This window comes from Stegostoma tigrinum, chromosome 23, assembly GCF_030684315.1.
Source record: "Stegostoma tigrinum isolate sSteTig4 chromosome 23, sSteTig4.hap1, whole genome shotgun sequence".
NCBI lineage: Eukaryota > Metazoa > Chordata > Chondrichthyes > Orectolobiformes > Stegostomatidae > Stegostoma > Stegostoma tigrinum.
In genome coordinates this window covers 45,949,187-45,965,349 of record NC_081376.1, presented here as the reverse complement: position 1 = coordinate 45,965,349, position 16,163 = coordinate 45,949,187, and the positions used below count along the sequence as shown (strand labels likewise).

At 42.5% G+C, this 16,163-nt stretch overlaps 1 protein-coding gene across 9 annotated transcripts in view; it reads left to right on the top strand.

Moving 5' to 3' along the window:
- The window catches only part of LOC125462365 (tektin-3-like), a 70,207-nt gene extending 54,733 nt beyond the window's left edge, over positions 1 to 15,474 (top strand). For all 9 annotated transcript variants that reach the window (XM_048552355.2, XM_048552347.2, XM_048552356.2 and 6 more), the window contains exon 8: positions 15,057 to 15,474. In XM_048552355.2, the coding sequence (XP_048408312.1) occupies positions 15,057 to 15,360 (304 nt within the window). In that variant the 3' untranslated portion in view covers positions 15,361 to 15,474. The remainder of the gene's footprint in view (positions 1 to 15,056) is intronic.
- The last annotated feature ends 689 nt before the right edge of the window (positions 15,475 to 16,163 follow it).

Below are 16,163 nucleotides of genomic sequence, written 5' to 3'. Positions count from 1 at the left end.
GGGTCTGTGTAAAGGCTGATGGGTGTGGGTCTGTGTAAAAGGCTGATAAATGTGGGTCCGTGTAAAGGCTGATGGGTGTGGGTCTGTGTAAAGGCTGATGGGTGTGGGTCTGTGTCAAGGCTGATGGGTGTGGGTCTGTGTAAAGGCTGATGGGTGTGGGTCTGTGCAAAGGCTGATGGGTGTGGGTCTGTGTAAAGGCTGATGGGTGTGGGTCTGTGCAAAGGCTGATGGGTGTGGGTCTGTGTAAAGGCTGATGGGTGTGGGTCTGTGTAAAGGCTGATGGGTGTGGGTCTGTGTAAAGGCTGATGGGTGTGGGTCTGTGTAAAGGCTGATGGGTGTGGGTCTGTGTAAAGGCTGATAGAAGAATTTTCATGCTTTAATCATGGCTGTGTTAGAATGCACCTTTCATAGTCAACGAGTGCAGGGCCTGGCACTCAAGACCCAGGGCTTCAGGTGCAGAGGTAGGAATGCTATTGCAATGCCTCAGGAATTACAATGGGACAGTGCATTTACAATATTGATCTTGTTTATCTTGAGTGAAGAAAAGGAATACAAACAACCTTCGAGTTGTTGAAAATAGATTGGCTTGTAATGAATGCACATTCTGTTCAAAATGATCTTGATGACGGCTGACAAGCATTCTGATCGACCAAGCAATTCAGAACATTTTTAAATTCAAAACCTTTTAAAGCTGTTTAGAGGTCTCTGAAAAATGGTGACCTCTCTCACCCTGACCTGAAGGGAAGGCTGCAACATTCATGTATACGGAGGACTGTTGTCTTGGCACTGCAGCATCAAATACCTACATCTCACCCTTACTGAAATATTGAGCTCACCTTCTTGTCACTAACTGGCTAATTCAGGAAAAGTCACTGTTGGCTGACTGTTACTTATCCAGTATGGTGTCCACACACCCATTTGACCCAGATGTTAGGGTGTTGATCCAAAACATGATATTATGCTTCAGATTATAAAATCCCTACTGTGTGGAAAGAGGCCATTCAGCCTGTTGAATCTGCACTGATCCTCTGAAGAGCATCCCATCAGACCCCTACCCTGTCCCCATAATCCCGCAATTGCCATGGCCAATCCACCTGGCCTGCACATCTTTGGACTGTGGGAGAAAACCAGAGCACCATGTACACACAGGGAGAATATACAAACCCCCACAGACAGTCACCCAAGGTTGGAATCGAACTCGAGTCCCTGGCCTGTGAGGCGGAAGTTCTAACCTCTGTACCGCTGTGCTGTTAAATGGCAGAACTTCATACAGTCCCAAACAGTGATCATGATAGCAAGTTTCTTGTTGGTCAATCACATTTACAAGATAAAAAGAGAAACTGCTGGAGAAACTCAGCAGGTCTGGCAGCATCACTGGAGAGAGAAACAGAGGTAATATTTGGAGTATAACATGTTCCTTCTTCAGAACAGAAATTCCAGGAACTCCAGTTCCTAAAAGAGTCATGTCAGGTTTGAAATGTTCACTCTATTTTTCTCTCCACAAATACTGCCAGACCTTCTAAGTTTCTCCAGTATTCTCTGCTTTTGCTTCAGATTTCCAGCATCCAGAGTGTTTGACTCTGGTTTGAACATTCCAAGATAAATTGTTCCAGACATCCTTGTCCCATTTGTAGGGGTCAATCTTCAACTTTCCATCATAAACGGTAATTGGGCTTAGTGCAGGATCTGATACCCTGTGTAAGAACTGCCTGATTCTCATTTGTCCTTGAAAACAATAGAAATTAGTAACCAGTTTGTCTCGTGATTTTCTTTCTTCTGCTAAAGGTGAGTTCAAATGTCTTCTTTCATCAACTACTGTTTAAACACAGCAATGTTTTTACATTTTAAAAAGGACATTGTGCAGTTTGGTTTCCGATGTATCGTGTTGGTACATTTTGAGGCAGAATGAATATTTGCATATCAATAACACACCTTGTTACTTGACTCTTGGGAGAGACTTTTACTTTATGGTTGCTTTATTTTTGACAGTGATTTGGATGTTTGCCTACGCACAGAAATGTCTTTTTCATTGTCAAGTTCAAACAAAACCAAAATGATGTTATGATTCATTGAGGAAGCATTAATCTAAAATTGCAAATTATTCCAGTCTCACTTGGCAAATTCAATGCCGAATTGTACTTGTACTTAAACATCAGAGTTTTTAAACATTGAAAATAGGAGCAGGTATAGACGATTCAGCCCTTTGAGCCTGCTCCACCATTCAATATGATCATGGATAACCATCCAATGCAGTTCCCTGTTTCTGTTTTCTCCTCATATCCTTGGATCCCTTTAGCCTTAAGAACTACGGAGGGTCTTGTCAACACACACTTAAAGTTAGTGCTTGTATGAATGGAATTAAAAACAGGTTTACAGTCCATATAAGAACCCAGTGGTACAATTCAAAGGGCAACGGATGAGAGCAGGTCCGAAATCTCCAAATCCCATTGATAGTACCAATACTGAAGGTTGGATGATATGTACTTATTAGAAAATCTGTTGTCTGTGACATTTCTCAAATATTTCATATTAGCTATGATGGAATGTCATTGGAAATAACAGGGGTCTAAGGCCTCTGTTTCTCAGCTGAGGATGATAGCTAGTCTGAGGGGAAAGGAGGAAAACACTGGGCTGTTTCAGTCCAGCTCTTAGTGAAAGAGCATTCACAATTCTAACCATTAAATGATCAGTGTCAGTGCATGGGGTAAGCCAATCCTGGGAAATGAAAACTGTCATACTTGTGATGCCAGAACTCTTTTGAAAAATAAGTTTTATTACATAAAATTTATTCTTTCAACTTGTGCCAGGAATGATATCTCAAGATTCAAATGAAGAAAAGCCTTTCAGCCAATTTCACACAGCATTAAAAATGTCAAACTTTGCTCAGATCTTGGCACAGAACCCAGATGTCAATAGTGGAAATGCTAGTGAGAGGACAAGCTGATGCAAGATGCTTTTAAAATCATTTTTACAGCTTTCCCTTTCGCAATGCTTTCAGTTTCCGGCTACCCTCTGTGGAGTTTCTATTGACAATGCAAAAGGTACTGGATGAGGCTATGATGGGGGACTTCAAGTTGTCCAGTTGGGTAGTGTTAGTTCCTTGTCCATGCCTCAAGGGCACCAATACACTTGACAATACGGCTCACGGAGCAGTGAGGAAGAGAAAGAATCCAGGCTATATTTTCCCTCAATATGTAAGGAGGCAAGAAAAGCAATGATAATGCTCCCTACAGCCAATACAGCATGGATCAGGAATCAAACCTAGCATCTGCCATTGTGGTATATTGTATCCATCGTACCCGGTGTGGCTTCCTTTACATTGGGGACCGCTTTGCAGAACACCTCCGCTCGGTTCGCAACAAACAACTGCACCTCCCAGTCGTGAACCATTTTAACTCCCCCTCCCATTCCTCAGACGACATGTCCATCATGGGCCTCCTGCAGTGCCACAATGATGCCACCCGAAGGTTGCAGGAACAGCAACTCATATTCCGCTTGGGAACCCTGCAGCCCAATGGTATCAATGTGGACTTCACCAGCTTCAAAATCTCCCCTTGCCCCACCGCATCCCAAAACCAGCACAGTTCGTCCCCTTCCCCCCACTGCATCACAAAACCAGCCCACCTCTTCCCCTCCCCCCACTGCATCCCAAAACCAGCCCAGCCTGTCTCTGCTTCCCTAACCTGTTCTTCCTCTCACCCATCCCTTCCTCCCACCTCAAGCCGCACCTCCATTTTCTACCTACCACCTCATCCCACCTCCCTGACCTGTCCGTCTTTCCGGGACTGACCTATCCCCTCCCTACCTCCTTACCTATACTCTCCTCTCTACCTATCTTCTTTTCTCTCCATCTTCGGTCCGCCTCCCTCTTCTCTCCCTATTTATTCCAGTTCCCTCTCCCCATCCCCCTCTCTGATGAAGGGTCTAGGCCTGAAACGTCAGCTTTTGTGCTCCTGAGATGCAGCTTGGCCTGCTGTGTTCATCCAGCTCCACACTTTGTTATCCAGCTCTATATTACTCAGCTCCTCCAGGGAAAGGGTCTGTCAAAGTGACAATGGCAGTAGAGTGACTTTATTGTCTGAGAGGTACAGCTTTTATTGTAATAAATGTCCTCCAAAAGAACAAAATATTGTATCACAATATAGGCGTCTTATATACCAATGTAAAAATTGAATGTTTGAGACCATATTTTTAGGTTGTACGTCATCAGATTGACTTTTTATTTATCATTGATAGAATATGGCTGTTTCTGGATAGGCCACCATGAATTGGTCATGCCTTTTACCTTCTCAGAAGTGTTATTCTTTCTTCTTCAACAGCTAAAGTCAATGGGCTGTAGGCATGTCCACAGTGATGTTAGGAAGTGAGTTACAGGATTTGACCCAGCAACACTGAAGGAATGGTAATATTGGCCCAAGTCAGGATGGTCTGTGGCTTGGAGGGGAACTTTCAGGCTGTGATGTTCCCATGTATCTGCTGCCCTTTTAGATGCTAGAGGTCAAGGGTTTGGAAAGTGCTGTTGGAGGAGTATTGTTGAGTTGCAGCAGTGCATCTTGTAGATGGTACAAACAGCCTCCACCATGCCTGATAGTAAGAGGAATTAATGTTGAAGTTGGAGGGTGGGGCACCAATCAGGCAGGCTGCTTTCTGTTGGATGGTGCTGAGTTTCTTGATTATTTCTGGAGCTGCACATCCGTCCAGGTTGGTGGGGAGTATTCCATCACACTCCTGGCTTGTGGCTTGTAGATGGTGGGCAGACACTGGGAAGAGAAGAGGTGAGTTACTCACCAGAGAATTCCCAGCTCTGACATGCTCCTGTTGCCACCGTATCTATATGGTTAATTGAACTCAGTTTCTGGTTAATGGAGTCCCCAGGCTATTGATAGTGGGAAATTCAGCAATGGTAATGTGATTGAATGCCATAGAATGATGGCTAGATTATCTGAGATGGTCACGGCCTGACAAATATGCATTGCCACTTACCATCACAAACATGAATTGTTCCCAGGGCTCTGTGCATGTTAATACAGACTGTTGCATTGTCTGTGGAGCCTCAAATAATGCTGAACATTGTGAAATAATCAGCAAACATCTCCACTTTAGACTTTATAATGGTCATTGATGAAGATGGGTGGGCCTAAAACACTATACAGAGGAACTTCTGCAGAGAGGTCCTACAGCTGAGATGATTGACCTCCAGCAACCACGACTGTCTTTCTATAATCCAGGAATGACTCCAACCAGTGGAGAGTTTTTGCTAACATTCCCATTGGCTCCTATTTTGCTACGGTTCCTTGATGTCACACTTGTTAAAATACAGCCTTGATGTCGGGGACATCACTCTCACCTCACCTCTGCAGTTCAGCTCTTTTCTCAATGTTTGAACCAAGGCTGTCATGAGGTCAGGAGCTGAGTCGCCCTGGCAGAACCCAAGTGAGCATCAGTGAGCAGGTTATTGCTGAGTCAGTGCTGCTCGATAGTACTGTGATGGCGCCGTCAGTCACTTTACTGAAACTCATGAATACACTGTAATTAGCCAGGTTGGTTTGCCCTGTTACTTTATGTACAGGGCACACCTGAGCAATTTTCCACTTTGTCGAATTGATGCTACTGTTATAGTTGTACTGGAACAACTCTAAAACTTCCAGAGAATGAAACTTAAGTCCTATTGAGGGCATGTTGTAATGGGCTCATAGCCTTTGCAGTGCCTTGTGCCCAAGCCATTTCTTGATGGCACGTGGACTGAATCAAATTTTTTGACGAGTCAAGCTGGGTCCCTCAGGAGGAAGCTGAGTTGGAACATCCACTCAACATTTCTGCATCGGATTCACCAAAATTGTCAAGTTCTGTCACAATCAATCATTGGAGAGCAACCTAGAATTTATGCTTGACCCTGCCAGCGTTGACCACAGTAGGGGTATACACACTGAGTGGCGTTTACCAGTTACCATGCAGGAGGGGCTTAATCTCTATCAGTCAATCACTAGCACCATTGGGAAGGCAGCGTCACCCTACTGAGAAGATGGCTGATGTCAGCAAAACCCACACCACTTTTGGCCCAATCTTCTTATTTTCTTTTTCTTTCTTTTATTCTTTAATTCTTCATTTTCTCCTAACAATAAGAATAAGCAGGCAGTTCCTGATGTAGTGTCAGTGGCAAAAAGCAGAAAGTGCCGGAGAAACTCAGCAGGTCTGGCAGCACCTGTGGAGAGAGAGCAGAGTTAGCGCTTCAGGTCGAGGGACCCTTCTTCAGAAGTGACCTTCAGCAGCATCAGTGGTGAAGGAATAAGTTGGGAAATGTGAATAAGAAAAATTAATCCAGAAGGCCTCCTGGTAACTTTCTCCTAGCGGCAAGAAGGCATCATACGTCAGTAAAGCCACTGTGGCCGAATTAAACTGCTGTGGAAGCATGGAAACAAAGCTCTTATGGCACAGTGTTACTGTCCATACTTCTGAGTCAGGGGACCTGCACTCAAGTTCCATCTGCTCCAGCGGTGTGCCTTAACACATCAATAGGTTGATTAAAATTTACTATAAGGTGCCATTATAATCCCACATAGCCTTTAAAAACATACTGATCCTAGAGGTAAATAGTTTCTGCACTTTAATACTTACACAGCAGCAACATAGAAAAATAAACTGTCTTTTTATGTAATGCATCACAGCTGTTGTACAATTATACCCTTTGTGTTTTGATCTCTATATGGGGAAACCACAGCAAGCTGCCAAATTAAGACTTATATTTCTCCTCTCCATAGCTGTGGTGCCCAAGCCCAGATAAGAACATTGTTCCCCCATAGCAATAAAAAGGTGCCTTAAATGATGCATTTGTTTCATTTCTCGGCTAAGCGCTCTATTTCAAATCAGACTTGGTATACAGGAGCCTTTAATTAGACAGTTAGTTCTGTTGGAACCATGTAATTAATATTACCTTTCAGCTACTTGTACATAGTAAGTAACACGTGTCCACCGAGACAGATGTGATGCATCTGCCTCTTTGAAGAGACATTAACGTGTGACAAACTAACAAGAATCTACCCTATCTTTTCATCTGTTTTTTACCATGGGGATGTGGATGTCGCTGGCAAGGTCAGCGTTTGACCATCCCTAAGGCCATTGAATTAATTGCCTTGTTGGGCCATTTCTGAGGGCAATTAAGAGCCATTGCTAAAGTCACATGCAGATAGGTAAGGTTGGAGGAACAGCGGGATCTTGGCGTTCAAGTGCATAGCTCCCTCAAAGTTGCCACCCAAGTGGATAAGATTGTTAAGAAAGCATATGGTGTTTTGGCTTTCATGAACAGGGAGATTGAGTTTAAGAGCCGCGAGGTTATGCTGCAGCTCTACAAAACCCTGGTGAGATCACACTTGGAATATTGTGTCCAGTTCTGGTCGCCCTATTATAGGAAAGATGTGGAGGCTTTGGGGAGGGTGCAAAGGAGGTTTACCAGGATGCTGCCTGGACTGGAGGGCTTGTCTTACGAGGAGAGGTTGACTGAGCTCAGACTTTTCTGTCTGGAGAGATGGTGGAAGAGAGGTGACCTGATCGAGGTGTACAAGGTAATGAGAGGCATGGATAGAGTCGATAGCCAGAGACTTTTCCCCAGGGCAGGATTGACTACCACGAGGGGTCATAGTTTTAAGGTGTTAGGAGGAAGGTATAGAGGAGATGTCAGAGGGAGGTTCTTCACCCAGAGAGTTGTGAGCGCATGGAATACTTTGCCAGTGGAAGTCGTGGAAGCAGAGTCATTAGTGACATTTAAGCGTCTGCTGGACATGCACATGGACAGCAGTGAATTGAGGGGAATGTAGGTTAGGTTATTTAAATTTGGATTAGGATTATTCCACGGCACAACATCGTGGACGGAAGGGCCTGTACTGTGCTGTACTTTTCTATGTTCTATGTTCTATGACAGCAAATTTCCTTCTTTGTATGACATTGAGGCGTGGTTTTGCAGTCACTTTCTCTGAGTTTAGTTTTAAATGATGGATTTATTGATTGAATTCAAATTCAACCAGTTGTCAAGGATGAGATTCAAACTCATATCTTCGAGGAATTAGCCTGGGCTTCTTGGATTGTTAATCCAGCAACACTATCACCATCTCTTCTAATCTATTCCCAGCCAGCAATAAAAGCCAGAAGATGTGTCAATAATCGGGACAGACTTTTCTCAGAAGGAAATTTGAATCCATTGTTATTGTCCAGTCATTTTACATGTGTTTGGAAATGAAGAAGGCTGTTTTGAAATTCCCTGCAATGCTTCTGCTGGAGTCCTCGCAAGTTCATGAGCATTTGAGATGATTCAACCACCATAAGGCTTGACCAGAATTACCTGTAAAACCTAAGGGTTGGTCTAGATGTTAGATTTGATAGGCGAGGTTGGATGAGAATTGCATGATTGATTGGATGAAGAATAGACTGTTAGAGGCTCAATAGAACTTGCTATTATGTGGGGATCTACACCACACCTAATGGTTAGACAGCTTGGCGAGGCTAGAGTTGGCTGTTCCACAACAATCTGGATTAAAATTAGCTGCAAGAAGAGGCTGATTAAAATAGGGAGTGACAGAGAAGGGTAATATAGAAATGGCTATGACACATGGATTACACATTCCATAGGAATGGGATTGCAATCCGTTTTGAATGATATATGTTTCAAGACCCTGGATTGTAATTTTGGCCAGGCCCAATATCTCAAAACCTTCGTCTTTGCTAACACGAACAATCAACAATAAATCAAAGGGAGAGAAAGGAGTGCTTGAAGTATTTCGGCAACACTTGTGTGATGATAATCCCTCTGTTTTAGCCATATTCCAAACTGAAAATCCCAACATTCAATACTTCCTTTTCTGGCACTGCTAAACAAGGGAAATCGATGAGTCATAAATACACAGATAAATGTCTCCAGGGAGATGAACTATTGAGTGAATTGTGGAATTAAACCACAAATGCACTGAATGGAAAACATCATTCAACACATTGAGCTGCTGTGTTCAGATGCAGTGATTTTGATTTCAGAAAAGTGACCCTCACGTTGACGCTTTGAGTCCAGGCGTTTTTCCCTCAGGGACTGAGTGATCTTCCAATGGGACTGACCAACATGGGATATCCATGACAACACTGTGCTAGGGGCCCAAAGATTCCTATGCCATTCAAAGTGGACTTTGCCCAGCCCTTAAAGATTAGAAAGGGATGTCCATTTTCCAGATATGTGGATGACAATAAGAAATAGGAGGAGGAATAAACAACTGAGACAGCTCCATAATTCAACCTTATCATGGCTAATATCTAGATTCAACACCATTCTTTCCCACTCTCCAGATCCCTTGATTCATCAAGCCTAAATATATTTCATGTTGCAGCGTCCACAACCCTCTGAAAATTCCAAAGATTCACAACTGTGGATGTGAAGAAATTTCTCCTCTTTTATTATTCATTCACTGGTTAGGCCAGCATTTATTACCCGTCCCTAATTGCCTAGGGGGCATTTAAGAGTCAACCACATTGCTGTGGATCTGGAGTGACATGTAGGCTAGACCAGGTAAGGAAGGCAGTTTCAATCCCTAAGGCCAACAGTGAACAACATGGGCTTTTACAACAATCAACAATGGATTCATGGCCATTGCTCGGCTCTTAATTCAAGATTTTGTTTTCTAATGAATTCTAGTTCCACAATCTGCCATAGCGCAATTGGAACCCATGTCCCTAGGACATTAACTATATCAGAGATAATGGGAACTGCAGATGCTGGAGAATCCAAGATAATAAAGTGTGAAGCTGGATGAACACAGCAGGCCAAGCAGCATCTCAGGAGCACAAAAGCTGACGTTTCGGGCCTAGACCCTTCATCTCTGAGATGAAGGGTCTAGGCCCGAAACGTCAGCTTTTGTGCTCCTGAGATGCTGCTTGGCCTGCTGTGTTCATCCAGCTTCACACTTCATTAACTATATCTCTGGATTAACAAGGCAGCGATAATAACACTAGGTCATTGCCTCCTCTAGTGACCATCCCCTTTATCTAAAATAGCACTCCTTTGATCCAGCTGCTCCAGCCAAAGGAAACAATCCCTTGTCACACCTCTTCAGAATCTTGTACCTTTCGATGAGTGATCTCTCACTCTTCTAAACTCCAGAGAATGTGGACCCGTTTATGCAGCCTCTCATTTTAGGATAACACCTCCACCCCTGCTTCTCCACACCTTCTTCCAAGGGACCTTTGTTGTACTGCCTCCAAATATCTTCTGTTCTTGAACTAACAAAGAAGGTCGGAAAGGCTGGAGAATATTGGCTTGTGGCAAACGACAAAGGTGGTTGTAGTCCGTAAAAGGAAAATGAGACTTCCTCAAAAAGTTGAAAGCCCAAAATATCAACATAAGAACAAGGCGATGGGCTATAAGTTCATCAGAGCTCAAATTTACATGACTTAAACCCCAGATATGCCCAACACTTCATCCCTTTCAACGCCAGAGGGAGAACATCCAAAGGAGAACAAGAAAACAATTTACAATACGATCGAATTCAGAAGTTGTTGGGGTGTAGAGTCCAGGAACATATCCACATTCTGAAATTGTGAATTTTCCACCATTTAATCGTAAAATTCTTGAGACCGATGGAGGTGAGTATTGGGATAAGTGTATGGTTGAGGCACTTGTTCAGTGGTAGAATTTCAGGGCTAAGAGGAGGGCGGTTGGTATTCAAGTTCATTTCGGGATGATTCCAGTTATGGGATTAGTTGATTGAATTGATGAAACCGGATGAAGGAAGAAATGCAGGACTTTAAAACATTTTGTCTTGCACTCATGTTACCAAAGATGGTGTTGACACATTCAAATAACCCTTCTTCTGATTACGGGGTTGGGTGGAAGGTACTGTGCAAAAGGTGAGCAGAAGTTCTGCAGTTGTCCAGATGGACCCCTACCAGCAATACTATGGGGTTTGTGACCTTTAATGAGATATTGTGGCTTAAAGTCATTCTGAGTGCAGATACTATTTTTGACCATGGAATAAAAGAATCTACAGAGATTTCTTCGATATTGTGGTAGAGGATCAAATCATTTCAGTGGCAATATTTAATGTGGATTATAGACTCATAGATATTTACAGCATATCAGGAGGTCATTTGGTCCATCATGTCAACACAGTACTGACTAGCCTAATTTCCCATTTTCCAACCTTACCCCATTGTACTGGTGACTTTAGCAACACAAGAGAATGTTTAAATATTGCTAAGATGTTACATAGATCTCTTTACACAGGCAGTGACTTCCAGATATCCACCAATCTCTGGGTGAAATCCTCTCTTAGCTCTCTACCAAATCTGTACCCCTTTTTTCAGATGAAAAAAATCTTTCAGGGTAATCTCAGCATGTGCAGGAATTGAACCCAAGCTGTTGACATCTCTGTGCCTCAGAAACCAACTGTCCAGCCAACCAAACTAAATAACTCCCACAAAAAGAAACATGCCATAGTCCTACCAGACCATAGGCTCCATTCTCATTAGAAAGAGAGAGGCAGTTGTTGATGGTTGAACCTGAAATCACTGTGCCTCAGGTGAGGGAGAGGTTGAGAAGGACAATCTGCCATGATAACATCAGCTGGTACAGGAATTGAACCCACGCTATTGGTGACACTCTGCATCCCAAACCAGCCATCCAGCCAACCTAGCTACCCAGCCCCCTTTCTCTTGTGCAGCTTTTCTTGAATTGTAAATCTTTGGGTTAAGGCATTTCAAGGGTCTATCCACTATTTTCTAAAGTCAGTGAGGGTTGCTACCACCACCATGATTTCAGACTTTGAGTTGTAGACTGTTGCCAGCATCTGGGTGATAATGAAAAACATTATCTGCTCTAATCCTCCTATCAGTTAATTTAAACCTATATATCCTTGTTATTGACTTTTCTGCTGCAGGAAGCAGGTCCTTTCAATCATCTTATCTGGGTCTCTCATAATCTTATACACTTCAATTAAGTTTCCCCTCACTGTCCTCTGTTCCAAAGAAAACAAGACCAGTACATGAGAAACAGGATATTAACAACTTCAAAATATTTCCAGTAAAGAATTTTTGTTTCCAAGCAGCTTCAAAAGGAAGAATGGTAAGTCTGTAGCATCCAAATAAGACATTAAGTCTGAATTTTGATGAAGAGTTATAACCAAATACAAAGGTATTTTGTTCCTTTGTTTTAATGCTGGACATTTCAGACTTCATTTTAAAGTGATTTAAAGTGATTTTTTTTGAGCCTGGAACCAAAGGTTGACAGTAATAGTGAACTGACACTCAGTATATAAGACTGAGCTCCACTGTGTTAATGCAGGTTGTAATCCATTAATTTTAATCAGCAATTGACTGCTAAAGGTCTCATTCTTCAAAATGTATGTTAGCTCGGCAACAGTGGAGAGAAATAAATCTTTGGCTGATTAGTTCTGTCCTGCTTAGAACAGAGTAAATCACAGGGAGTGACAGTTTTTCTTAGAAAATACTACCAAACTTCTCGCATGGACTGTGACACCAATGTCTGCCATATATAATATTCCCAACAGGGCATTTGCCAACCTGAAGTAACAGTGGTATTATTTTATTACCTTACTTCACTTGGAATCAACCATGTCTGCTTTGTCTTAAATATACTCCAATATGCCTGAATTTTTTTAGGTAGCCCCAAAGGAAACAGCGAAAATGACTGACAAAAGTTAATTGTCATTCGGTCAAAATCCTGAAATTCCCTCCCTAAAGGCATTGTGGGTCTATGTTAAGCACATGGACTGCACCAGTCTAAGAAAGCAGCTCACACCCCCTTTCTCAAGGGCAGTAGGGATAGGCCATAATATGCTGGCTAGTCAGCAACACTCACATCCCAGAAATGAATTAAAAGTATATAATTTCTCTTGGAGGTTTGTCAGTCTCCCAATGACATTGAAGCAGCAGACCAAGGGTCTCCTCAGCAGGCTATGAACATACGAACATAAGAAATAGGAGCAGGAGTAAGTCACCTGGACCATCAAGTTTGCTCTACCAATCAATGATGTCATGGCTGATCTTTCTCGTGGACTCAACTCCACTTACCTGTCGCTTGCCATAACTCTTAATTCCTTTACTTTGCCTTCATTCTTTGCCTAACATTTAACAAGGCAGCCTCAACTACTTCACTGGGCAGGGAATTCCACAGAATCACAACCCTTTAGGTGAAGAAGTTCCGCCTCAGCTCAGTCCTAAATCTGCTGCTCCTCATTTTGAGGCTATGTCCCCTAGTTCTAGTTTCACCCGCCAGTGGAAACAACCTCCCTGCTTCTATCTTATCCATTCCCTTCATAATTTTATATGTTTCTATAAGATCCCATCCTTCTAAATTCCAATGAATATAGTCCCAGTCTACTCAATCTCTCCTCATTAGACAATTTTCTCAATTAGGAATCAACCTAGTGAATCTCCACTGCGCTCCCCCCCAGTGCCTGTATATCCTTTCTCAAGTAAGGAGCCCAATACTGTACACAGTGCTCCACGTATGGTCTCCTCAGCATCCAAAACAGCTGTAACATAGCCTCCCTGCTTTTAAACTCCTTCCCTCTAGCAATGAAGGACAATATTCCATTTGCCTTCTTAATTACCTGCTGCACCTGCAAACCAACTTTTTGAGATTAATGCACAAGGACACGCAGGGATTTCTGGGAGCCATTTGTGGCATCAATGATAAAAAAAAGTACAACTCCAGTTCTTTTTAACACCTGCCTTATTTTGATACAGAAACCAAAAGCTTCTAAAAGTGTTTTTACAAATATTTGGAGCAAAGTCTATTTATTTGTGTTCCACATGTCAAATCAACCCATACGCCAGGAACAACCTCTGGTCCAAACTTCTGAAACCCACCACCTCATGTTTCAGACTCCAGGTCTTGAATAGACATGATCAGCTAGCTGTGAATATCCATTTTGGAAATATTTTATTCACTGCTAGGAACATTTGCACAGCAGGAGGGAGGCAATGAAAACTATTTCAATGTGCTGAGGTTTAATTTTTGCTCTGTTAAGTAAATTATTTATATTGAGAGTAATGTTAACACTGGAAAGCTTTGCTAAATACACCGTTCTGATGTCAGAGTCTAATGACCAAGTTATTGGTACGTAAGAAGCAACCGTGCAGTTACAGTAATGTATAGGATATGTATAGATATGATAAACACATACACAAAGGATAGATAATACTTGCTGACACTTAATTGGATTTGTGCCATTGAAGGAAAATGCTGGACAAGATAAATTCAGTGCTGCTGTGCACCCAGCAGGGAGCTGCAATCAAATGACACATGAGTATGAGTATACAGGCCCTCATCTTGTAGCCCTGTCTCTAATAGAAGGTCCTTTTTAATAAGGTTTTGTGGAACCACTTGTGCCTTGAGTCAGAATATTGAGGGTTCACACACCAGAAACATCTACATAGAATCTAGGCTGGTATCTGGGTCTAATGCCAATGGATATATGTTTCAGAGATGCCATCTTTCAGAGGAGATGGTGAACCAATGCTTCATCTGCCCTAAGAGTGCTGGTAAAATATCCCACAGAACAACTTTAAATGAGAAAAGGGGTGTTTCCCCAAAGTATTAGCCAAAATTTATCCCTTTCCCATGAACAGATGAGACAATATCACATTTAGTGTTTGCATGGTCTCTCAGGCATGTATCCTACTCTTCAAAATAGCTTTCATTTGCAGCCCTGGGATGTCCTGTGATAGGGTTAGGGTTATTGGTTAGGTTGGGAATGGTGCCATATGAATGCACGTTTTATTTTCCTCCGCAGGAAGGGGGTGAGCACTAAATTTGCCATTTCATCCAATGTAAGATAAAATTTAGATCTTTACCTCCCTCCCCTGGGAAAAAATGGTGAGACTCTATACTTAGAGATAGCAAGAACGGCAGATGTTGGAGTCAGAGTGGAGCTGGAGGAGCACGGCAGGTCAGGCAGCATGAGAGGAACGGGAAAGTCGACGTTTTGGGTTTACACCTTTCATCAGGACCCCCATGGCCCTGAGCATGCCCACTTTAAAAAGTGATTCTTTTTCCTGTACAGGTTGGTGTGTGAAGTGTATACCATCGATGCTACCATACAGACATTGAAACAACGATTACAAGAGGCACAGAACGCTTTGCAACTTCTGGTGCAAACCAAGTCCGTCCTGGAATACGACATCAGCGTGAAAGCCAATTCCCTCTTCATTGATCAGGAAAAATGCATGGGGATGCGTAGAACCCTTCCCAACACCCCGCGCTTGATCGGTTGCACTCAGTTGAACATGGGCACTTACTGTGCGCCCCCAGCTCCTGAGAAGAAACCATGCAATTGTGGCTGCAAAAATAAAAAGAAAATAACATAAATGAATGAAAAACAATGGAGCCCCAGGCTTCAGGTAAATGCATGCTTCGTTCTGTTTTGGAAAACAAAGCTCAAATATTGTGGAAACATAAAATAAAGAAAATTGGTGGTTTAACAGACATGTTCTTGTTTTCTGTGTGTTTGTCACATTTACAAGTTTCACCTTTCTCTGACTCGTCACTGCATGAACTTCATTCAATATTTTCCCCTTATCGCAAATTTATATCGCTTCAAGACAACCCCCCCCAAATGCCTACGCCAACATCTAACCTTGTAACATGCAGATCAGGATGGTAGGTTTCCTTTCCTAAAGGATGTTATTGAATTGGAAAGGCTTTTCCTAACATTTAATGATGGTTTCATTGTCATCATTAGACTCTGAATTCCAGATGTTTTTTACTGAATTCAGATTCCATAATCTGCTGTGGTACAATACCTGGTTGCCTGGATTAATAGTTCAGTGATAATGCCAATAAACCGTCGACTGCCCGCCACCCACTGATGTTCACATAGTCTGTGTAAATATGTGCCAGTGCCATTCTTGAACTAATTTCTTACATTTTGATAATAACTGTCTAGGTTGATGGAGTTGTCTTGCTTGGTCTTATAAACATAAATCGATTCAATGTGCCATCTTTTCATTGTTACTGAGTTATAGTCCTGGGATTCTGAATCTTACACACAATCACCACAAGATTTATATTTCTAGAAAGCCCACATTCAAGGCATCTCCTCAAGGAAATGGTAGCCTGATTTCTGAACAATTCAACATTCAACTCAGATAGTTTTTGCTGGAGTCAAAGG